At 42.1% G+C, this 24978-nt stretch overlaps 2 protein-coding genes across 12 annotated transcripts in view; one reads left to right on the top strand and one right to left on the bottom strand.

Annotated features, from left to right (window-relative positions):
* The window catches only part of CPS1 (carbamoyl-phosphate synthase 1), a 190819-nt gene that overhangs the window by 5412 nt on the left and 160429 nt on the right, over positions 1 to 24978 (top strand). The window contains exon 3 of one of the 9 annotated variants that reach the window (XM_051786737.1): positions 4579 to 4678. The exons of the other annotated variants lie outside the window; for them this stretch is intronic. The gene's annotated coding sequence lies outside the window, so the exon portion shown is untranslated. The remainder of the gene's footprint in view (positions 1 to 4578; positions 4679 to 24978) is intronic. 9 annotated transcript variants of the gene reach the window in all.
* On the bottom strand, positions 6870 to 24977 carry MYL1 (myosin light chain 1). 3 transcript variants are annotated; one of them, XM_051786803.1, is made up of 8 exons: positions 15307 to 15433; positions 14511 to 14535; positions 14236 to 14263; positions 10933 to 11076; positions 9131 to 9304; positions 8531 to 8608; positions 7991 to 8043; positions 6870 to 7191 (listed from the first exon to the last, which is right to left on the bottom strand). In XM_051786803.1, exons 2-7 carry the CDS (start codon positions 14520 to 14522, stop codon positions 8015 to 8017), a joined length of 465 nt encoding a protein of 154 aa, XP_051642763.1. In that variant the 5' UTR covers positions 14523 to 14535; positions 15307 to 15433; the 3' UTR covers positions 6870 to 7191; positions 7991 to 8014. The 3 variants fall into 3 exon arrangements, with proteins under 3 accessions (XP_051642763.1, XP_051642762.1, XP_051642764.1); XM_051786802.1 differs by lacking the exons at positions 14511 to 14535; positions 15307 to 15433 and adding an exon at positions 24687 to 24977; XM_051786804.1 differs by lacking the exon at positions 14236 to 14263 and having other exon boundaries at positions 15307 to 15432.

Raw genomic sequence — 24978 nt, 5'->3', positions numbered from 1 at the left:
GACTGAGAATTCTCTGTTTAAGCCCCTGGTATGAAATCATTCACATGCTTTTTGCTAATTTTGTTAGACACTGAGACCAGGACCTGTTTTTCAGCTGTGGCTGGACTTATTAGTGCAGGTAAAAAGAAAATGATGTTTTCTTATCCCCAGTTCAGCAAGGGGCTGGGAGGGAATTTGCCTGTGTCTCAGAAAGTGGCACCAAATTTGGCAGGAATAGCATGACGGAAGCTTCTACTGAAATTAATGTAATTGATGTGTAAAATAATGTGATGGGTTTAATCTACACCGAGGAAAGAAGGTGTGGATTAAAAACAGGTGCTCCACTGCTTCCAAGAGCCTGAATTAGCCAAGCACCACACTTGCACAGGTGCAGGTGTTGAGCTCAGAGGAAGTAGAAAGGCATGTTGGGATGGCTGAATTCCTACTGTGGTGATTTGTAAGGCTGCTTTGTGTCTGTGGGGCTGTGACTTGAGCTGATGCAGATACTGGCCTGCCCTCCTTGTGGAGCTTGTTTCACAACCTCAGCAAATGTGCCAAAAAGGTAAGAAAGTTCTGCTCTTCTGAAAATGTGTTCTTCTGTATGGCCTTCACATGTTCACATACGTGTTCAATCAGCTGTTGTTTTTTATTCCATGGGGGACGTGCAAGAGGTACAGTAAGAGCATCAACCCTTGCTCTGAAGATCAGATATGTTCCTGAATGACCAAGGAACAGACCAGAGGAAACTCTGGAAGTTAAACAAAGGCAGAGATGTTTTATTTGTCATTTCTAAAACCAAACTTAGCTCTTCAGATAGACAGGAATGTTACAGATGAGAAACTCTGAATTGAAACCACTTTTTAAGCTAATGAGACTGTTAATAAGCACTGTCATTTGCATGAAGGAGAATAACTGGAAAAATAGTGCTGTTCAGCGTAGCATGGAGTAAAAAATGCGTCTGTTTTTGTCTCACAAGGAGCCAAAGAAAATGCTTTCCTGAACAAACATTCTAGAGAGCTGATGTTTGGAAAGATGAAAGAGAACTTATGTGGTTTTGTGTCTCTGAATTGATAGAGCGGAGAAGCATAACAGCCTAGGAAGTGAATATAAAATGTCCGTCCTCAATTTCCCCTGTGGTGCCAGGAGTGCATGGCATGATAACATGCACAATGTTCTCGTTGTTCCTTGAATGATGGCTGGTTTAGGAATCTGTAGCAAAAGTATAGGAAGCAATTAACCCCTTTTACGTGGAAGGAGGTGTAGCTTTGTCTTAATATTGCTGGGTTTGGGATTCAGCAAAGCATGTGTTTGTTTGAGCCCTGGAGAAGAATTCAGTTAATGGAGGCTGAGAGCCTGGAAGAGGAGTTCCCCTCAGAGAAGAGAGACTTTTTAGGAGTCCTGAGTATCAGGAATTCTAGAATACAGTTTAGAAACTTTGTTTACTGTAACACCTCAGTCCCAAAGCCTTAAGCTTTACTGGGAGTATTACTTTTATATTGAAGACTTCAAGAGATCCCACCTGAACTTTTGCAAAGCCTTTAGCTCTTTGATACCTTGAAGTTGTGTAAAGAGAAAAAGCTACACGCTTCTTTCCAAGAGACTTCATTTAATTAGTGAGAAAATATGCATTTTGGTAAAAGGTTCACAGTGGTAACATACAACCAAGGAGAGGCATTTCACTAGAGCACCCAACAAACACCAATGCCACAACTTAGTAAAATGCAAACCATTGGTTTTAAGTTACCCACAAGAGATTAAGGAGAGATTAAAGAAAAGAAGAGATTAAGAGAAGAAAGAAGTAAATAAAGAGAGGAGAAGAGAGGAGTAAAGAAAGAGCTTAGAGTGAAAGAATTGCAAAGCTACCACCGAAGGGTCCTTTGCAGCCATGCCACTGGCTGCAATTCACCATGTGACATTTCTCCATGCCTAAATACCTTTCACTGAGCAGAAGACTGTACACCTTAAAGAAATAAATGGTGCATGTAAACTGTGGAGACACAGTGAAAATGATTTTTTCTGTTTAAAAGTATAATAATTATCACTGCTCCTTCTTTTAACCAGTGTGGATAATCCCTATTGAAATAGTTTTCATGTTGCTAAGGAAATACACAGATGTGTTTTTATTGCTTTTATCGATCTCCCTCATTCATTTTTTGGTGCAAAGCCTTTCCAGAGGGTTGGCCATTTCTTTAGGACAAACAGTTTGTTTTAGGAGTGCTGCTACCCATTATTGCTACATTGGTGGAGAAATTAAATGTTTATGAACTAATCTATACCATCCTCCCAAATCATAGATGTTGGTAATGGAAATTCAGTTTAATGCACTAATAAACCATGGTCTGATATGCACTGTGCCAATTAATCTGAAGGTTGGCGTGAGAGGGAAATTTGATACTCTCAGTGACATGTCAGAATTCATTTTGAAGTAAATGTAAGTGCCTGTGTAGGTGAAAGTATCACGTTTTTGTTATCAAATGGATGAGAAATAACAGCTTACTGAGGAAGCATCTTTTCTGTTACACAGTTGAGCCCTTCCTTGTATGCCTGTAAAAGTCAGCCTCCCCAGCAAAAGAAGGGAGTAGATTTAAATCTGCAGGAGGACTGCATGGACAATAAAGTAGTACTTGGAAGAGGAGTGTTTGAATGCATTGTGTTTAAAACTTGAGATTTGGTTGAAAACCTGCTGAAGTGGAACAATTGTTCTTGTAATAATGGTATTCAATGTTTTACTGTGGAAGCAAGTTTACTTCACTGGAGAGTTACAATTGTGGAGTTTGTTCAGATGGAAGTGTCACATGTACGGTGGCTCTGTAAAATTACCTCAGTACTAGTGTAGAGAACAGGGATATGAAGGCTGAGGGGGCTTAGTGATGTGAACAGTCAGGCTTGCCCACCAGAAAGAGGATGTCTGCCAAATTTTCTCTTCTTGGATTTGCCATTCCAGCATGAGGGTCAGGGCTGGCAGATCTGTGTGAAGGACCCAGGTGGTGTTATACAGCGATGTCAGGCACCTCGATAATGGGAAATAATCACATATTGCTATTTTATAAAAGTGTTGGAATCATAGAATGTTGTGGGTTGGAAGGGACCTTAAAGATCATCCGGTTCCAACCTCCCTGCCATGGGCAAAGACAGCTTTTACTATATTGCTCAAAGTCCCATCTAACCTGGCCTTGAACCCTTCTAGGGACAGGGCATCCACAAATCCTCTGTGCAACCTGTTGCAGTGCCTCACCACCCTCACAATATCTTCCTAATATCCAGTGTAAACCTGCTCTCTTTGTTTGAAGCCGTTTGCCCTTATCCCATCACTACATGCCCCTGTAAAAACTCCCTCTCCAGTGTTCTTGTAAGCCCCCTTAAGGTACTGGAAGACTGCTTTAAGGTCTCCCTGGAGCCTTCTCTTTTTGGACATGTCTTCAAACAGATAGCAAATCTTCATAGCCTTGGCTGGATGCAGTGAGGTGGCAGTGCATACATACACTGACTCCTGCAGTGTTAGGGTCAATTCATTAATTGACTATCCATTCCTTCGTGCTGTAGGGAAGAATAGTGTGGCTGTTGTGCTTCCTTGGTTTCTTAGTAGGTGGGAGGAGAAATGACTAGTGTCTCCTGGAAGTGAGGGGGGAAAAAAGCTGCACAGAGAGAGTTGTGAGGGGACATGTCTGAGCAACCTTTGCCCAAGCAAGCCTGTGGCAGTGAGTGGAGTGCACTGTGTACAACACTCAGGTGCTGTAAGACAGGCAACTCTGACACATCAGGCATACCTGACTGCTGTGCTTTGTTGTCCTGGATAAATGCCCCTTTCTTGTCTGTCTGGTGTCTATTTCTGCACAGAATGGCACTGCTCACTGGCTGGAGATCGTTCTTCTAAAATAAATTAAAATAGAGTCCAAGACTAGGGAGAATGTTGATAGAGTGCAGAAATCTTCCTTTTAAGAGTGGTGTCCATGTTTCTGATGCTCAGTTGCTGAATGTAAGAGGTGTTTCTGTTGATAATGTGGTTTTCTGTGAAAGCCCTTTTGGGTCTAGGATATATTCAAGGAAAAACACTGTGAGTAGTAGAAAACAGCCTCTACCTTCTCCTTGCCAAGGACCCAGACCCTTGAGCAGTGCTAGACAGAGGGACATTGGACTTCAGACAGCAGGGAACTGCAGGAGGAGCATTCTGCTCAGTGGACATGAATCCCCATCTTGGATGGGCTTCTTGGCTATCCCTGTCCTGGCAGAAACAGCTGTGGAGATGTGTGTGGTAGCACCCAACTCAATGAATACAGTCTCTTCCAAGAGCAGGATCACATATATCCTTGGACTTGGTGACCACCTCTCCTCAATCCTTCTGACTCTTCCATCTCAGTTTTGTAGGCTGCCTGCTCCACGTGCCAGTTGCTGTGTCTATTGCTACCTACCAAGAACCAGTGTTTAGCAGCTTGACCTTTCTCTGGGGATTTAGGCCTAGTCCCAAGGAGTTAAACTATCAGTTGCACCGAGTAGTGGAAAGTATGTTCATTAACCACGTTCTATTTAAAATACAAAGCAAATGTAATGGTGGCAAGAGGTGTCAGATGACAGGAACTGGGAATTGCTTTCTCTTTTCAGAGCCTGAACAGATGCAGCGTGGCTTTCCTTCCCCAGCTGCTGGGCTCTGCAGTCACTCTTGGAGCTCGGTCCTGGTTGTGTGGAGTATTTCTTTTCTGAGGTGAACACAAAAAATATAACATAAAGCAGCCTTTTGTAAGGAGCATTCCCCAGGATCAGAGCTCTGAGCAATGCTTGTGTTACTAGTATGGAGGCAGTAGGTTGAAAAAAGTTCAACCTTTAAATGGTTTTGAGGCAAAGTAGGAGATTTCCCTGCTCTCCTACTGTTTAGGCATTTCCAAACTGTACTTTCAGATTGGGTATCTTTTGAAGGGGATTTATTGATGAAGCTAAAGCTGACTTTGAGAGTGTTTGGTGTGTTTCTCAAAAAAACTCCTTGTAGTTAAATTTCCCAAACATCTTTTTTCTACATTTTCAAAATGAATAAAGAGGTTTCAGTTGAAGTCACTAGCTGAAAGAGGCTAGCACTATATAAAGAGTTTGTAATTCTTTATAAATTACTGAATTATATAAGATCACCCCAAAATGTTTTTGTCTTATAAGCACATGAACATTTTCTCAGGTATTGGTCTCAATTTGGGGTGGAAATGTTTCAAAATTACTAAAACTTTTGGATAGCATAAAAATCCATTCCCCATGCAGCCCTGTGAAATACTTTCAGGCTTGGTCACAGTGTAATAGGAAAGGAGTATTCTCTCTGTTTTGTCTCTAAAAATTATTTGTACTTTGAGGAGTGAAAGTGATTTAATCAATATTAGCTTGATTCCGTGCAATTAAAATTCAGAGAAGTACTGGTTATGTCTCATAATCTGGCACTTTGTTTTAAACAAAAATATGAATGTGACTTTTTAAAAATGGGTGGCTGAAAAATCTGTGTTTCTGCAGTGATGAGAAGTCATTCAACTTTTTTAGTTGTCCAGACTTGGGTCCCAAATATTTTAGAAACTAGTAAAACTTGCAATTTCAGAAAGGAAAATATGATGGAAAATTCAGCCTTTCCTTTAGGGCTCTGTCCAACCTTGAACTAGGCTGGTTCTGTGACCACGTGTCGGTGCAGTGTTGATAGGGCAGTGTGAAAAGGAGGCTGACAGCATATATGGTGAAATGTTGTTTAGGTTTTTGTTTACTTGCTTTCCCAGCAACTGAGATCCACAGTTTCTTGGAAAGAGCATGCTTCTCCCTGGAGCATGTATGCTAAGGAGCAGTAGGGTGTGTAGCAGTGCCTTGAGAAATGCCCTCCAGGCTAAGTCTGCTTGTGTATCCCACACTTGTTTTTTTTGTTGCCTTTTTAGAATGAAGTTAAACAACTTCCTTTTTTAATTCCTTCTATCCAGGGCTTTTTCTACTGTGTGTGTAGCAACCACAACCCTTTGTAAACTACCTGCTGGCATTCTCTGTGCAGGGTGTAATTCAGAGGTTCATTTGGCCCTGTCTACCAGCTTAGTGAGGGTTTAAATGGGAGGTTTTTTGGGAAGCCTCAGAAAAGAGGCAGCTGCTGTTGGAGCAGCTGCAGTTTATTCTGGTGCCAACTGCCCCTGCTGCACCTGTTGGCTCTTGAATGATGGTCATTTCGTGCATAGCAGCTCAATAAGGCAAAGCAGGGTTTTAATAGAACAAGCTGATACCCAAATGGGGATTAGGGCAGTTTCAGGAATGCTTAAGGAAGAGAGAGGAGCTACATCTAAGGGTAGGGATGTAACAATACTTCCCTGAGTTATGGCTATTCCCAGTGTCACTGCAGAAGGGGTAGTTGTCCTGTTCTTATCACAGCCCTGCCCCTGTTCCCAGTTATGGAGCCTTTCAGGCTGGCTGATACTTCTGGCAGCTTTTATAGCCATGAAGCTATAAATACAGGCAGCAGGTAGGATCCTTTCCCTGTCAGTGCTGCAGACCCGCTGTTGCAGCAGTACAGAGGAGATTTTGCTGGGAAGAATGGTTCTGCAAGGTCCCCTACAGCAGGGCCACCCTGCCTGGTTTTGGATGCTGCCTGCTGTGCCAGCAGGAGCCACCTTAGGAGCTGTTCTGATACCAGCTACCAGATCTCCTCTCCAAGACGTTTTAAGTGCTGATGTAGGTAGTAGTTCCTTAATTAGTCCTCCTCCCAGTCCCCAAAGAAAACACTTTTCATTCAGATTCAGTAGAGTGACCTCCCGGAGATGTCTATATTTCTATTTATTAATAAAACTTTATTTTGTGAAATTCAGATACACAGAGAAAATAAGTGCTGAGTGCTGCTTTGGGTAGGTTTGAACAGCTTTGGAGGGAAAAGAAAAGACTTTATAGCCACAAAGTGACCACAGGGATTTATTGATGCTTTATTTTCCCAAGAAATGACATTGTTTCATTGCAAATAGCATGGAAATAGTTTGTTGGGATGGATGGATCCTGGATGGTAGCAGTTTATTCCATCTAGTTCGCTTTGGTGAAAACTCAGATTTCTTAGATGAAGGTGTAGTGACCCAGAGGTGATACCCATGGCTGTACTGGTAAAAAGTGATGGGGTTGGAGTCACATCATCCAGTTCTATGCAATTTCCATGTTGATGGTGACAGACTGAGCAAAAATTTTGGGCAAATCTTAAGTGCCGTCCGGTCTTTCTGAATTTGACTTGTTCTGGGAAGGAATGAGAGAATTAGATCTGAAGTCAATGTTGGCTGAAGAAACATTTGCAAAATGACAAAATGAGCCCTTGATTCCTATTTGGAGGTGTTTGTTTCAAATAGGAGTTGGGAATGTGTATTTCCTGAGATAGAATAACTAGCAGTTCAAATAAACCTACCGACCCACAATAGTTTGATTGTACTTTAAAGGTAGCTGCTGCTGGTTTTTTTTTTTATTTTATTTTGAACAGAATAGCAACATATAAAGGTTGTAGGGTTTAATTTTATTTCTTTTTACTTTTGAAGCCCTCATTTGGCTATTAATCATGACTGTTACAATACCCTTTTTCACATGACTATTTTGTTTGCAGAGCTGTTCTCAGTATTTCACACCAGTATTCAAGATACTTCTTAACAGAAATCTACAAATTATTAGATGCTGCTTTGATTTCATTTTTTTTGTTTAAAAATCTCAGTTGTGCTTGTAGGATAAATGTCTCAGGCTGTCAATCTGCATAGTTTACACTCTAATTTTGTATGGCAACAGACATCTAGGATAATATTTATGCCTGAGGTTTCTTTTCCCAGTTTGTGTACGTTTGAAAAATCCACTAAACACAGTTTTCAATGAGTTACAGGGCTGTGAACAAGAGCCAGGAATCTGCACTCCTGTTTTCTTTGCTCTTGGACAACAGTCTCATTTTATTCTGTTGGTATCATTGAGGAAACAGTGTCACTTCTGTGTTGGCCATGGGTATACAGAAACCTTTAAGCATAGCAAACACACAAATGTAGAGATGAGAAGAACATACCATTTGGTATCTGGAGAATTCCACTTAGACAGACAGGATGTGCTTTACAAATGCTGTGGAAAAATACAGATATGTTAGTTAGAAGGAGCAGCAAATGTTACCTTGGGAAATACCTTTATAAATAACATCTGTTTATGAGCTGATGGCATTAAGAACACGGGTTCCTGGTCAGGTTTGACCCAAATGTGTGATAGAAGGCTCGAAGTGTTTAATGTTGTCAAATCAAGTTCTCTTCTTGCTTAAGTGTGCTAAGACATTAGCTATAGGATTGGTTCCAATGGCTGCAATTGCTCTACAGAAAGTCGGTCTGGAGACCTGGCGCCGGCCAGAACAACTCCTCTGCCGTGGCTGAACCCAGGCTTCTGCGGGCTGTGACTGCAGGATTAATGCGTTGCCACGGTCATTTGCACGCAGAAGCCTTTTGACCCAACTTTCCTGGAGCTTTGTCTGATTTGCCTGAGAAGCTAAGAGCCAACTGCAGTGAAACTGTGAGAGAGAGGAGAGATGTAAGGTGGGAGGATGTTGAACTCTTGCACCTACCCTCATAGTTGATGCAGCCATTTGAGTCTTCCTGGCCTTTCATGAGTTCGTCTACTTCCTCTTCTGTCATCTTCTCACCTGAGAGCGGAAAGAGCTTGGTTAATTCCTCCACACACAACTGATGCTGAACCCTATAGCTTTTCCAAAGGCTTTCCTTGTTTTCTGAGTTAGTAACAACAAGACATATATGACATGAGCTTTATTAATTTTAACTTTCTTTAGAAGTTCTACATGTGCATGTAGACAGTGATTCCAATTATTACCACAGAGTAAAGAAACTATGCAGCAAATCTTCTACCTTTGTCCATGTGTGTTAGGTCCCTGAGATGTACAGACTTCTCTCTGTTCATCAAATATCCGGCACTCTTAATATCTCACCTGAATGTAGAAGTCATAAACCAAGCCCTTTCCTCTGGTTTTCAGCAGAAAACCCAAAGCTTTTTTTGATTTCTTAGTGGGTTACCAGTTAGAAAACTCAGAGTCTTGTCTGGCTTGGTGGCCTCCTACCTCTCCTAGCTGGTTGGACTGTCTTTTCTCCTTCTCATATGCCTTCAAACAGCAGCAATTTTGGAAGAGCTCACGGAGATGATAATCCCTTACCCAGAGTAGCCAGCACATGACGGAGCTCAGCCCCCATGACTGTGCCATTGCCCTCCTTGTCGAAGACACGCAGACCTTCAACGAAGTCTTCAAAGGTGCCCTGTTCCTTGTTGTTGGCAGCTGCTTGCAACATGGGCAGGAACTCTTCAAAAGTAATCTTCTTGGCATTCATCTCTGGAAAGAAAGCACCAGTAGCTACATGCTAGACACTTGCAAGTATGTTCTTTAGGGATATTTGCCCTGAAATGTGGGAGAGCCTCCCACCTCGTGTGCGCACCTTTTTCTGGCCTTTACTCTAATTTTTGCCTCACAATTTTACAGTTGTGGAATCTGGATTCTCTCTTATCTTGGGAGTTATTTTTCATGTAGATCTGATTTTTCACATCCCTGCTCCAGCCCTCTTCTTACATAACTTTATGTGCTTGTGTGCATGTTGTATTTTTCTTTCACAGAAATGAAATTTGTTGTATGAGTTGATCTTTGAAAGGATTTGGGGAGTGAAAGGACTACAGAATGTAGTCACACAGAAATCTTGAGCTCCAGCAGTGGGAAAAGGTAACCAGTGTGGGATGTAGTGACTTAGACAAGCCCCTGGGATTGCTGACATGTTACTGACCTTTTCAGGGTCTCTTTGATGTGGTGGCAGGCCCCATTAGCAAAAGAATAAACGAATTAAAAATAGGAAAGTACAGTGGGGGGGATGTCCAAATTTGCCATTGACATATTTGCTATGGAGGTTTAAGGACTCCCGAGCTTAGTGCATCAAACCCCTTTGCTCTCATGAGCCAGAAGTTGTAGACCTTGGTGAGGGCTTCTCCAAGTATTGTTGGTTTTGGTTGGTTGTTGTTTGTACCAAGGCTGCCAAATAAAAGGATTTTTCTTTCTTTTTTTTTTTCCCCTCCCACATCTTTGCAAAACACAGCTTTAATCTAGGCAGCAATGAAACATAATAGATGGAAACATGACAGAGATTTCTCAATATACAGTTGTTACAGAAACTGTTTTACTACCCAGCTGTATCAAAATCACTGTCACTTATTGCTGGAGGCCCTTGAAGTCCTGGTATGGTTTCACTGCTGTGTTAGTCCTTGGTACTCCCTGCTAGTGCTAATGCTTTCTGAATTGTTCCTCAGAGATGCCTTTGCCAGGCCTGGGGGTTTGAATATAATTTAATCCATCTTAATATGGTTCTCTGCATGACTGAAAGCAGGGATCTCCTGCTTCTAGGTCCTTGTTAAGAGGTGACTACAATATTCATGATTTCTCTTTATCTCTAAAAGGGGAGAAAAGGAAATAGAAAATAGCTGCTATAATAAATATAATAAATAGCCAACATATGCCTCAGCATGTCCAGTAGGAACTTTGAGAAGACTAGTCCAGCCAGCAGAAATATACAGGTGGGTTTCCAGTCCCAGGGCATGTCAAGGCTTATGCAGTCCTCCTGCACTGGAAGGACCTGAAGATCCGAGTATCAATTGTTGGAAATGGCTCCCCAGCAAGGGCTGGGACACAAATGGACTGTGAGCAACAATGAATGTGTGCTACATCTACACCAAGCTGGCACCAAAATGGCCCCTACAGAGACCTCTCCATGTCCCCAAGAGAAGGTTTTAACCCTGTATTCCGCATCAGCATCGTCCTCTTCCAAAGAAACTGGAGAAATTCCATATGTTTTTGATGCGGAGTCCCCCTCACTGCCCACCAGAGCAAGAGCTCCTCTCTCTCCTGCTGTGATTATTGATGTTGCCAGTTGCAGTTCCCCAGCCTCAAGAAGGGCCCATGAGAGAATGTCGTGCACTTACCCTCTTTGCTGGGGTTTCCCAGGATTTTGTTGACCTCGGCATTTGTAGGGTTCTGCCCCAGCGCCCGGATGATATCACCAACCTGGCTCAGGGTGATCTTGGCATCACCGGTCCTGTCAAAGAGGAGGAAGGCCTCCTTGAAGTCTGCAAGGGAAGAGTAATGGTTAAATTGAGCCAGGCAGCTCCCTGCTGACAAAGATGTGAGCCTGTTGTCTCCTGGCAATGTTCCACTGACTCCGGGGGAGCTAGCCAGGGGAATCTTTGGCCCACAATCCCAAGAAAAACTCCTCCCCTGTGACATTTCGGTTTCACTATTTTTAAACTTTTATATCTATCTTTCATAGCTTTCCTGGCTCTAATAGCCATCAATAGCTTTATGATTGACCCTGTAGTTATTTCAAGGACAGGGAAACATAAGCTCTCCATGAACGTTCTCATTCAAGAACAGGTTTCTTTACGTGATGAAGCAGCACAAGGTAAAAATGTTGTTATCCACTCCACCTTATCTCTCCAGAGGACTGGGATTCTCCTGTGAAAGTGCCTAGCAGGGCAAAACCTCTGCCTGCTTCAGTGGGTCCTACCTGCAATCCCAGTCTCTCGACTGCATAGTGCTAATGGCAAACCTGAAGGTGGATTTCAAATGCTTGTACTGTTGTTTTTCCTTAAAAGTAGAGATTTCTACCCACGTTTGTTCCCTCTTATCTCTGCTTTTTGTGATCTGTCCCTACTTCTTACAGATGGATGAATATCCAGCTTTTTCCAGTGGTAGAACTTGTGTGGTGCCTTATTCTGTGCATTTCCAATGTGTACATTTTGCTTCTTTCAGTGCTGCCAAGTGGTCAGTGTTCACTTATTTCCCCTTGCTGTTGGACAAGGCCTTGGGATACAGGCACTTCTCCTACAAGAGTCAGTACAGGTGGTTACCTCCATAACATTGCAGGCCTTCATCTTCTGTTGGGAAGTTCCATGTCAATCATCTTGCCATATTTTTCAGGTTTTTTTAGAGTGTGTTTTGCAATAACTGAAGAACTAGGGCTTTGAAAGAAGAGGAGAGGATGGAGGTGAAGTGTCTATCTAAAAAGCCATCTTGAAACCTCATGTGCCAAGAGCATCTTGGACTGTGCTGTTGATCTCTTCTGCACTGCAGTGTCTGACGATGCCGTGGGTTAGCTCCAAGCAAACCAAGTGAAATGTCTTTCCCTTGGCTGTGATGCACATCCAGCAGCTAGACAGGCTTTGTGTTTCACAGCTTGTGGAATGTTCTTGGTGTCTTGGGGCAGATTTGGGAGTAATACACCACATTTCAGGTCATGCCTTGGTTTGTCTTGTGCTGGGGATGTGATTTGGAGGTATTTGGTTTTGCTTTAGTCTTCCATGTACTGCCTTAGTGGAGGAGTTGCTGGCACCTAGTAACAGTGCTGGTACACAGTGTCAGCCTGATAGTCTGTAATCTAATACATCTGAAATTAATCCTTTTGCTGTCTGATGTGAGAGACTGTCATCTTTTGCTGCTAACCCTCTCTCTTTACAGCTCCTATTGTAGGGTATGAAACAAAGGCCTTTGGACCTGTGTAGAGCTTCCCCTTACTATATACCAACCTGATATCAGCTCCTGCTCTAGCAGCTAAGATCAATAGAGCTGTAGTGATTTATGCCATATGATCTGATCTTTCATCTGCTGCATCAGCGACATTTAGTCAGAGTGAACTATAAAACAACACCAGTGTGCTATTAGCAAAGCTGTCAGGAGAGTTCCTCTGTTTTGTAAGTCCCATGAAGTTTTATGTTCACTGTGTTCTGAACACTGCTTCCCAGCTTGGAGAAAAGGCCTGATCTAATTTTGTCTCTCAGGCATGCGTTTCACTGCGATATATCCTTGCTGCGGCGTTTTTCTTTTTAATTCTTTTCTTTTTCAATAGCTAGTCCTAGATTGTATCTGTGCTGGAATAAGCATGTTTAAAGTCTTTCTCTGAGGATGGTACTAACCAGTTGCTGGTGCATCAGCCTGTGTGGATGGAAATAGTTACTGAGGGTGGGCCACCTCTGTTCCTGGGAAATTCTCCCTCTCTCAAGTAGGTTCTAATTGCTCTGCTGCTTGGCTCAGTCATTGCAACAGTTACAGCAGCTGGATGATCTGAAATACGTGGGGAATCTGAAAGATATATTTTGCTTTGTTATCCATGCCAGCAGCTTTGAATTGATGGCATTTTTCCATAAGCCCTCCCAATCCTTTTGTAAACGTTTCAGAATTAGAAAGTGTAGAAGAGGCTGAATGATTGTTTTTGTTGTTGTTGTTGTTGTGGGCAGAAGTGTTTAGACTGCAGGAAGAGAAATGTTTCCAGTCTCACTTGCTGCACTATACCTTTCCTTATTGCTTTGATGGTGTAGCCTAGAGTAGGCTCATATTCAGGAAGTTTAGGGCTCTCTCAAGACCTGTTTCTAGCTATTCCACCCCCTCTGAATTTCTAGAAAGTCCTTGTATCTTCCTTTCTAAATACTTTGTGTAATCTACTATATGTGCTACTGAATTCTTGGCATTTTTTAACATTATTTAATGTAGCTCAAATGCATCTCTTAGCATATTTAAAACACTCTAGCTTAGATTTCCAGATCTTCAATGAGGGATTTTAATTGTCTCTTTCTAGAAGATCGAAAGAAAAAATTTGGAAGTTGTTTGTGGTTTGTGAATTAGATGATACACCAAGATGCTAAAGAAGTGCAACATGTCCAGACTATTGTGTTTATAAGCAAGTTTATACAAGTCACTTATTTGCTGACTACTTCCATGCTTCTTGAATGCATTTACAGTAAACCAGCCTTCGTTACCCCCCTTCCACAATACCTTCTGGCCAAAGTGACATGTAGACCTCTTGCATCTTCTGATCATGTAAGATTGCAGAGTCACTGCAGCTAACTTAAGTCCACTCCCCTTCTGTTGTCCTTCATCTACCTATTTCCTCTGTGACTTTCAAATACAAGACTTGTTTTCAGCATCCTCATGAAGAGCCAGAACAGGAGCACAACAGAAAAGTGTTCAGTAGGCAGAGCCAGTGTATTTTTTCTTCGTACCATGGAATAAACTTCTCAGCTTGGCAGCATGTAAGCATCCAGATAGATTACATGTAAATCTATGGTCAGATTCTTGTTCAGTGTAAGTCAGCACTGCTGCTCTGAAGTCAAGAGTGTGATGATTTGTACCAGCTGAAGTCCAAGCTCATCGTTTCATAAAGGTTAATTTTGGAGCCTGTAGCTCCTCTCTGAACCCACATACACTTAAAACACATCAGCTTTCTTGTAACTTACCATCCTGTTGCTCCTTGGAGAACTCGATCTGTTGGAAGGAAATCAATCACAAAAAATAGCTTAGGAAAGGGGGGGCTGGGGAGAACCTGTTTGTTTTCTAAAGCATCCAGCTCAGTCCATGAGTCGTCTTCCAAAACAGCAAAAGTGTGGTCTGTCAGATGTGCAGAAGTAATGCATTTAGCAAAAGAGCTGTTAAGGCTAGTGAATATTTAGCACTTGGTAGCCATTATGTTCCCCCTCCTGCCCTGTTGAACTTTAACTTTGATTTCACTTACCATTAATTTCATCAGCAGAGAAGGACTGCAGTTGGGAAGAAAAAGAGAGAGAAAAAAGAGAACTAGTACTGCTGAAAATGCACTGAGAGAAAGCAAATAGCACAAAGTACCTGAGCACCCTCTTACCTCTGTCTTGCCTAATTTAATTAGGCTATAGCGACCTAAATTAGCAACTTCCCTTGTAAAAATGCATCAGCAGGTCTGTTGTTAAAGATTCCATTAAAATCTGCATCCCAGAGAAAGCCAGAATTGTGGCTATAAGCAACAAATTCTAAAGTCTCTTAACTAAAGTAATTAATGTACCATCAAGTAATTTACTTTTTTAGCACAGACCTGCTTTATTTACACAATTTGGAGCAATATTGCTCAACAAGCAGCTTTTTTACATGAACATAGACATTAAACCAATCCCTTAAAGTCTTGTTTCAGATTAGGTTTTGACAGTACATAGTTTCATAAACTACTACACTATGATATTTTCTTATATAAAATATTGCTGTTTTCCTTTGCCACTTTAGCATGTTCCATCTGATTTAACAAAAAGCTTAGCAAATTGTAACCGTGCTGTCGGAAGCTGCAGGAGCTTCACATCTACCATTGCATGTCAGGAACTTGAGGCTAACTGGAAAACTTTGCATAGTCCTTTAGGTTTCAGGAGGAAAACCAAGCAAACCTGAACTGTCTTCTGGGTTGTCCTCCCCCACCCCTTCCCAGAACTAACTTGAGCCAGAAGCCCAATTTACTTATATAAAATCCACTGGCTCACTGCTAACCATTAGCTTTCCAGTGCACCCACCATGGTTGAGTTGGAAAAGCAGAGCAGCAGACAGGCAGGAGGGATTAGCTGAGAGGTCTTGAGAGTGGTCCTGCTTTCCTGGCCTTTCTTCCCCTTATTTATGGGGTGGTGCTGACGGCATTGCTGGGATTAGGTGTCAGAAGGAAGAGGTCCCTCCCCTTGGCGAGTTCTTTAGCTTTCTTAGGGCAAAGTGACAGGAGGCTCTATGTCTTGATCGACATCTTATGATGGCTATTTTTAGGAACCTGGAGAGGGGCAGGGAGTGACAAGCAGTAATTTTGATTCATGTCAGCACTTTCTGGGTCTGTACCATCAAGAGGAGATATTCCTTGTCCAGACCTACCAAGACTTCCTTATAGGGAAGGATTCTATTTCTCCAGTAAGCTATCGAGTCAGTCAGCAGTGATAGGAGCTAAGGGAGCTAAGGCCCCCAAAAGGCTTTGTGAACTGGGAGGAGTACTGTTCATGATGGGTAAGGAGTACTTGCTCTTTTGGGTTTGCAGCTTATGGTGGGCCCACAAGTGGGAATTTTTGAAGTAGGTTGCAGGAGATAGAGGCTCAACTTCTTCAGTAACAAAGACCTAGTCCCACCATTTAGCATCCCCCAAGCCCAGGCCAAATCTCCAAATGGATGAGATGTTGTAATGGGATTGGAGAACTTTACTCTAAGTTTCTGTCTTTCTCTGTTGCCTCAGCTGGGTCAAGATCGTCATGGAGCCAGGATGGGAATGGTTGTGTGGCAACAACAGATCCCTGTTGTGAACTCAAATCTCTTCTTTAATCTCTGTTGATTGCCTCTGTTGAGAAGTCACTGCTGCTGGTTTTCTACTGACAAGATGTGATTAGTGAGGAAAACTTTCTCCTGTAGCTCTCTGTTACCCTGAAGAGAAGCATAACCTTTGTGAACGTCTCTTTTCAGTATATTGAGGACACTGAAAGAAAGAATCAAATCCAAGCAGACTTAACTTTGCTGGTTTTTTTATTACTGAACAATCAAAATAGGTCAAAGTATTTGATTGGATTTGAGACACTAATCTATTTTAAGAAACAAAAGATACAACTGCAAAGATTTTCTAAGCTTGCCCTTTTGGCTCAAAAATGCTCTCTTCAAACAGATTACTTGCATTTTTTGGGAAATATCTGGAAAATATCCTGAGTATGAAAAAGCTCCCCTGCCAAACCTTCGCTTTTGTTTAGTTTTTGATGGTGTTTTTTTTTTTAGGTTGGTTAGTTGGTTGGTTGGGGTTTTTTTTTTGCTATTAGCCCTGTGGGAACAGGGATGTGTTCATGACCAAGTACAGCCAGGATCAGGTGTGGCTGTACTGAAAGAGGGTTGATGCTTTTGCCTGAATTAGCTAATATAGGTTTAGCACAGCTCAGAGCACCTGATTAACACAGGCTGGGACTGGGACTTGGGCAGTGAGGAAGCTAATACAGATCTTGGCCATCAATCCCAATGCATTAATAGAGGACCTTTCAAAAGAGTTTGGCAGAGCTGAAATGTTGCCTGGGTCAATGCAGTGTGTTGCCTTTTGTGGAATTTTCCTTCTGCCCTCAGCCTCTTGCTCTCCAGTGCTGGCAACTGAGAAGTGTTCCCCTGAAAACAGAATATATATTTGTTTTTAAAGGAAAACTTAGATTAATTTTCTTGAGCAGATAAGTTTTGGCTACAACAAAGCTCATCCCAAAAGACACCAAGCAGAAAAGAATTGGAGCGTGTTTGCCTTGGGCATAGAAAACTGATACCTGTTTTAGTCATTTGGCTTGAATGGGCTATAAAATATCTATAAATTGAGAGAGGTCTACATATAAGTTGATTATCTTTTGACCATGTGAGACTTTGGCTTAGAATTTTGATGAGGAAATACTAGTGCACCACACCAGCTCTTCACTTCAATACTGATCCTTGAATAAAATCTTACTGGACAGTTTTAGTGGGGAAGAATATTCTAGTATGGGTATGTTGCATTCCCTTGAATTAAGAATTGCCCTGCTCTAAACCAGTAGGTCTGTTGGGGGGTTAAAGTGTACTTGCTTTAAGTAAGGGCACCTACCAATGGCCTAGATGGAAAATATTTCAAATACTCTTTAAATGAAATTAAAGGTAAGATTTCTGATTCTGTAAGGAGTTTTCAGAAACTTCAAAAGATGGAAATATTTTGCAGCGCTCTGCTCTTTGTTCTGATCCTGGCAGTGTTCTCTGCGTTGTCAGAGGACACTGAGGCTTAAGGCTTTAGGGAAGAATTTGAAGTTTCAGGGGGAGATTGATTTAAGAGAAAATGAATGCTCCCCTCCCACCTTCCCCCCCACAAAATCATGAAAGATGGAAGCAACTGCAACACGTGGGAAAGACCAGATGGACTTGGATTTATCTAACTTCCCTTATCCCTTATTGATGGGCAGAGTTATTATCCAAAAGGTTACCTGTGCCAAGGAAAAAAAGTGGTGTGGTTTGAGTCTGTGGTTTTTTGGTTTTGTGTTTCTTTTTTTTTTTTTAAGATTAAGGCTTTTCCCCACATGTGACCACCTTCTAGGAATTCTGGTGCTAGATAGAGGTATTTTGACCAGGTCCCAGTTATAGGACAGGGTGAATAGGGTTTTATGCAAACCTTTGTCACCAGCTAAACAGAGACCCAATCCACACAAATCTTTGTTTCCAAAGTATTAACAAAGCTTCTGATTTCCCACAAATCACTGGTTCCTGGGCTTTAGGGCCCCAACTTTTGCAGCATGGTGCTGTGCTTGCCTCTTTAGGCTGGTGGGCACTGGGATTGAGTCGTACTGAGTGTCAGACTGAGCTGTGCTGAGTGACAGCTGCCTTGTCCTCACTATGAATGTGGAAAGGTCTGGACAGGAAGAAAAGCCCTGAGAAAGCATGCTGCTGGGAGTTAAAGCATTCAGCTGCTCAATCTGCTTGTTACCTTCTGGATGAGTTACAGAGAAGTGAATAATTTTAGGAGTTTATTAGGGAGTCAACAGATATTTCAAGGTACTGTCTCTGTAGAAGAGAGTAAGAACATATCAGATGCCTTGGAAAATCAGAAAGGAGAAAATTGAAGGGTCCCTTAGGATATTCATTGTATATTTAGCTCTCTATGCAGGACTAGAGGGGAATTTTTTTTTTATTTTTGGATGAAGATAAGCTAGGATTGTGCCTATAGCAGTTCATATGATATCTGCTCACCATTAATGCCTGCTCCTTGATTAATACAGTTGAACATCTTTTTTAGTAGACATCACTGAGTGCAGGGTTACACAGCTTCTAAATCCCTCTTAAAAGCAGGCTGTCCTTCACCCATCCCTCACCCCAGTTCCATAGCGTGTATGACCAGTGCCATGGGTTTTAGAGAGGCTGCTTCTCATTTAAGTAAGAATCAACGGCCTGATGGATCTGGCCTCATGGCTTATGAGGCAGAGAAACACTAGAAAGCAGAACGGCTTTTGAAAAAGTGAGGTCCATTTTGAGAGCAGAGCTGCCTGGAAATACAACTGAAGAAAGAAAAAAAACCCCATCACTGCTAATATAGGAGAGAAAGTTGCATGTGTGAGATACCAGGAGGTTTGGAATAATAGTTCAAAAATACCTCTGAGTTTAATGGACTAAATTGCAGATTAATTTGAATTTTTTCCTAAGCATTTTATGCAACTTTCCAGTTTGTTTATTTTTCAAGCTTGTAACTCCACAGTTGATTTACAGCTGTGCAAAAACTTTTGAATGAGCCTTGCCATTTAATTAATGTGCCCTTCTGAAGTGTCTGGGTGTGATATGTGCTCTACCTGCACTGTTAATCATATCCTTTTGAACAGATTTCATTAGCTTCGTGGGGGGAAGAGCATTCAGTTGTGCTCATTTGTAAACGTGTCACTTCTCTAATTGCTTTTAGTTGGGCTTGAATGTGTATAATCAAGAGGATACACAAGATGTGAGGCTCTGGAGCCCTACTTTTGGAGAGATTTCTTGTTTTCACATGCCTCCCAGTGGCAGTGTTAAGAGTAATAATGTAATTTAAACTATTGCTGCTTGACATTTAAATGCTATGGGGTAAACCATCCAGTTCAAAGTACTTTTTGGCAGTGGGTATAAGATGTAATAAAACCTCAGTGAAGTGAGGGCAAATTTCCTGGTTGGTTGTTTCATATCTCCTTACAGATAACTTCTTTCTCTACTTGTCATTGGCTAAATTAGTCGCCTTCTTGCCTTATGTAAGATTAACTCAAATATCTTTCTGTTACTATCTGTTTCAATCTCTCTGTGCTCTAATGGGGCTTAAAGCAGTAGTTTAGAAATACTGTGGTGTTGTTTTGATGGGAGAAAGGCGCTTCCACACAACTGTTAACAGTTGGAAGTTACTGTGTGAGCTGTTAAAATGTTACACACTCATTTCCACTTTAAATTCCACTGTTTCTACCAATGCTTGCCATTTCCCAGGCTCTCCAAAGGCTACAGGTATCTATAGCTGCCAAAGCTGTGAATAACTAAGAATGGATCTTGTTAAAAAAAACAACAGTGTTTTCCAAATAACTCTTCAGGTTAGCAGGCATAAGGAAAAGTGTCTACTAATATGTATGGACAGTCCCTACTTTTGAGGGACTCCTTACTTAGCAGCACTTTAGGGAAAAAGGAGGCAAAGTTCTTCCGAAAGTGTTGTAAAGAAAACTAAGCAGTGGTTTCTGTTTGTTGTTTCCAACAGTGTCCCAAAGGGATGTCTTGATGTACAGCAAGAGTCTGTTGTCCAGGTTGCCTGTCTTCAGGCACCTTTGTGCCATGCCTTACCCATCCAGTGATTGTCAGCAACATGGGTCTGGCATCAGTGGTGAGACTGATGGAGCAAGGGATTGAGTTTGGGCTGCTCTGGGCTGGATCCTGACTGGTGCTGTGTCTCAGGGATCAAAGCAGGAGCAGGAAGCTGGTCGGGATGGCATCAGACAGGCATGTTTACATCTCTTAAGGCTAAAATCATACTGACCCTGTCCCCGTCCTACCTGTAAGTGCACCTGGGACTGATGACCTTGTCCAACAAGAATATCCATCCTAGGGAATGTTTCCGGAGCCATAGCTGGAGTTAGATCAGGCATAATCTGAAGACCTCAGCCAAAAGTTTCAAGTGAAACCCTCCTGGTTCCTAAGAAAGCCCTTACCGCTCTGAGCAAAGCTACTGTTCCCATTCCTGCTCTCCCTCCACAGCTTTCCGTGGAGTTGGTCTGCAGCATGACAGCTCTCAGAGCTCTTTAGCTGACATTTGCAGTCCTGCTCGCCCTCCAGCCCAGGAGCTTTCTGTCAGTGCATTTTACTGAATTTCTCTCTCTCTGGTTATGTCCAACAGAGTGTCTGTTCAGAGATGACCTACTGGAGGAGTGAATGTAACAAGAAATAAGGATACTTGGAGAAATACTTGGAGTTACTGCCTTAAGAGCTCTGTATTTAAAAACAAGCAATCACAGGCTTGCTTCCATGCAAAAGGAATCATCATGCATCACACAGTTACACAAGACTTTAGAAAGTCTTTACTAGTTGATAGCTTTTTGTTATTTTTTTTTTCTAAACACTTAGGTGGCTTATCTGCAGTTTGGCATGGCATAATTGGTGTCCTGGGATTTCAGTCTGAAAATACCAGCATGGTAAGCCTTGGGTACCAAATGAACCTCACTTACACCATGGATACTTGCAAGAACCCAATCTCTGTCTCTACTTGAGGGAGGATACTCGGATGTATCCTTGAAGTGAAGGGTCTAGTGTGACACCAGATGAGGGTACTACACGTTCAGGTCACGATCTGAACAGAGCAGGTACCTATAAAGCACTGCACCCAGCGTTTCCTGCCCATGGGTCCCAAAATGCCACAGTTGATGCTGTGAGCCTGGTCTCACTCCGAGGGCTGGCTGTGTGTGCTAGGAAAGGCCCACAGATTTCAGTAAAAAACAACATGTTTTTCCTGTTTGTGATAGGGACCAAGTTATATTGATTTGGGCAATAGGAAATTTATCCATTCCCCGCTGCCTCAGTTGCAAAACCAAGCATAAGACCTCTACATCATTAATGTCTTATCAAGTTGCTGCAGACATAGACCCATAGTAGTGCTGTTCATCAACTCAGCATTTCTTCTCACCCAGGCTTGTGTGAGAGAAGGAAGTTGACAAAACATATGAGGGAGTGACAAAACATATAACTTTTGGGGAGTGCGCTGGACCATACTTGCTGTTAATCATCGTTGGTTGCAGTGGTAGCTCTCAGCTGCATCCATCACCCTATTCTTTTCTCAGTTATTATTTAACTCCTATGCCTAATGCAAATCCTGGCCATGTTAGTAAAAAAGAAAACTGGAAATATAAATTTGGACTGGAAAGGCTTGTGCAAAACAGATTGAGGTTTTAATGATTTTTTTTTTTTCCTGAGTAAGAGGGAAAGAGGTTTTCATGTTTCTGTTTTAAAACAAAGTCTTCCTCCCTGGCTTGACTCTCTTCCTGTGTTGGTTGCACTACAACCTAAGGTGAGCTATGAAAGGGCTCAGTTTAGAGATTTGAGCTTTTAGCAGTGAGGTATTCCTGTTACTCAGTTCTGTAGTCAATAGATGGTGCTCAAAAACAGAAAATCTCATGACAGCTGCTATTAGCACTAGCAAATCACCAGATATTTGCTCTAATTGGGTTAATTTCAAGAGTGGGATAAAGAACAGAAGAGAGTGAGTGGTCTGTCACAACTTCTGATGGTGACAGACAGTTTTGAGGTGCCTGCATTTGCAAGAACCCAGCCTGAGTCCTCTTAAGAAAGGAAAAAAATATCTGGAGTTTCAAACCGTGCACACCAAAAGGGTCAGAAAACCAGATGGGCCAAGCAGAGCATCCAAGCTGAGAGGTACCACCAAAAGAATCACTGCTCATGTTTGTAAACCACCTTCTTGTTTGTTTTGGAGACTATTATGATTTCTGATGCTAACTTAAAATGGAGTGCACTGCCAAATGTGGTTTATTTGGCTGCTGTAAGCCCTTGTTAGGCAGCTCTATCCTTACCCACTCCAGCTATAACACTTAGAATGGGCTTGGATATCTTGTTATAAAAGCTAACAAAGCCTGCTGTGTGGCCTTCCAGATCATCATGATGCTGCACCTTGGCATTCCCAGTCACCTCTGATGAATAGCTGCTAATTCCCTGAGGAGTGCAGGGGAGCCCACTTGATGCCCTGGTTCAAAGTGCTGGTGGTTTTGTCTCTGTGTCTGGTAAATCAGTGCAAAGAGCTCCAGATAACAGAATTACAGAACGGTTTGTGTTGGAAGGGACCTTGAAGATCATCCAGTTCCAACCCTCTGCCATGGACAGGGACACCTTCTACTAGACCAGGTTGCTCAGAGCCCCATCCAACGTGGCCTTGAAATGTTTAGAGTCCCAGTCAAAAGCTTAGCTTTAAGTACTCTGGCTCCAAAGTTTTACTGGAAATGGTGCCGCACCTTTTCTTGTGCTGAGACTTTGGTGGCTGAATGGAAGGATTCAGGATTAATTAAGGGGCTGGGCTAAGACTCAGAAAACTAAGATGCCTGACTTTGCCACAAATTGCCCAGACAGATCACTTTCCACACAACTTTGTTTCCCTTCACTGCATGAGCTCTCAAAGGGTGAAAAGGGATAACCCAGGGTGGCTGGTTGGGACCCTAGAAGAAAATACTTTGTCTGATATTATCTTTCAAAAGAAAGAATTTAAGGAGAGTATCTTCTTTTATCAGTCTGAATATGACAAAACCTGTAGAGTTCTCTCTGTTCTAGCAGTATATATGTCCTGCTGTTACAGAGAGCTGTCTGGGTAAAGGAGTGAAGTGCAGATGCCTCAGAGTGCAGTGTGCCATTTTTTAGCTGGTAATATATTATTCAGTCTATTTATGTAAAGATAGACTAACTAGGTTCACTGTAGTTAAAAATTCTATTTTCTCCCAATTAACTGGACATATAAAGCTATCCAATCATATTAAATTATTTAGCAGGAAATCTAGCTTGTGTTTCCCTCCATTTCTGGAGATGAGTGTGTTGTGAGACCTAATCTAATTTTTAGGCAGTATTCTGAAAACCAGTGGGATTTTTGTGTACCCTATACCGTGATCACTCAAAGTATTTAAAAATGCCTTTTTTTTATAACTTTTGTTATTGTTACGCTTTGCCAATGGCTTTAGCTTCAATTTTATGAGAAGCTACATACCCTTTCAGAAAAATACTGATTCCTGACTGGATAAATTACAGTAAACTTGAAGAAATTTCATTAAATTGGTTATGATCATGGGATTATATGAATTAAGGTATCTGAAAGATAATTCATCATGAGATGAAAATGAGTAGGTCCTCTTAGGAGTCCTTGTTCTCCTTCTTTTATCCATAATAGGCAGGATTTCTTATGTAGAACTTAGCAAATTGGTCCTGGGACCAATCAACTTGTCAGGTAGGTGGAGAATGACTATTTATAGTCCTACCCAGAGAAACTAGTCTATCTCTTCTCTTTAACTGCTTAACCTCCCTCTCTTCTTTCCTAAGTAAAGAATTTCCCAAAATGGAGGAGTTTTCTTTGAAGGGTCAAGGCAGCAGTCAGTAATGTTGGTTGACATGCAAAGTCTAAAAACATCATGAGAACAAATGACAGTGCAGTCAGAGGGAAACCTCCAAAAGACTTCCTCTTTGATGCTTTCCTTTTGCAGCAAATTGTAAGCAAATGTAAAAGTGAGAGGAAATCACTTGAAATGCTCCCATCCATGTCTTTCTGGCTCATGGTCTCTGTCAGTGTTTGTTGTACAATGTGAATGAAAAGAAAATAGGTGAAACTGCCAAAACCCTCTGTTTTCATCTGTTTTGTTTCTTCTTTTAAAGATAAGTCATACTGATCTCAAAGCACATGACCAGTGTCATCAGGCGGTTCAAAAATTTGAAAGGAATTTGAGGGTAAACTGTAAAATAAAACTTGGTTTTAGCACAGTGCTATGGGAAAACATTGCATTTCAAGTTTCAGTAACCCCTTTCCTGTCCTTGTGCACCTACTTTAGGGGGCTTGGGGAGATTTTTTTTGTGGTGTTTTTCAAAATAAAAATGTATCTTCACCAAACAGGTCAGATTGCTGATTTGGTAAAATGTTCTGAGGTCCACACTCCAACATACTTTTAACATCCCCAGGCGTCACTCCTGTGTTAAATCATGCGCCATGCCTTACACCCCTGCAGCTACTAAACCAGTTAAAAGCTCAGGCAGGTCAGCAAATCCACTGGCTGAGGTTACTCATTCATTTCACCGCAGTCCCCAAAGCGGAACCGAACCCACGCAACGCTTCCCTGCGTCCCTCCGCCGCGACTCTGCGGACTCTCCCCTTGGGGAGCCCCTCGTGTCCGCAGTCAGCACACGCCCGTCCTTTTACCTTGATGCTCTTGAGGTCGATGGCGGGTTCTTTGGGTTTGGCTGGCTCGGGTGCTGGTGCTGGTGCCGGCGCAGGCGCCGCTGCTGCGGCTGGTTTCTTTACGTCCTTCTTAGGTGCCATTTTGTGGTGTTTAAATTGGAAAGTAAAGGTGCTCTAAAAAAAAAAAATCTTAAAAAAAAAAAAACCCCAAACAACAGCAACCCCCCCCAAACAAGCAAAAAAACCCTCTTAAAAGTGATCCTGGGAAAGGAGCAGTGGTCAGAATGAGCTACAGCCTGTGCCCTAGAGGTGG

Source organism: Manacus candei, unplaced genomic scaffold (assembly GCF_025592945.1).
Source record: "Manacus candei isolate 608988 ecotype Guabito, Panama unplaced genomic scaffold, ASM2559294v1 h1tg000023l, whole genome shotgun sequence".
Lineage (NCBI taxonomy): Eukaryota > Metazoa > Chordata > Aves > Passeriformes > Pipridae > Manacus > Manacus candei.
The sequence above is the reverse complement of the archived record's forward strand: the minus strand, read 5'-3'. Positions and strand labels throughout refer to the sequence as shown.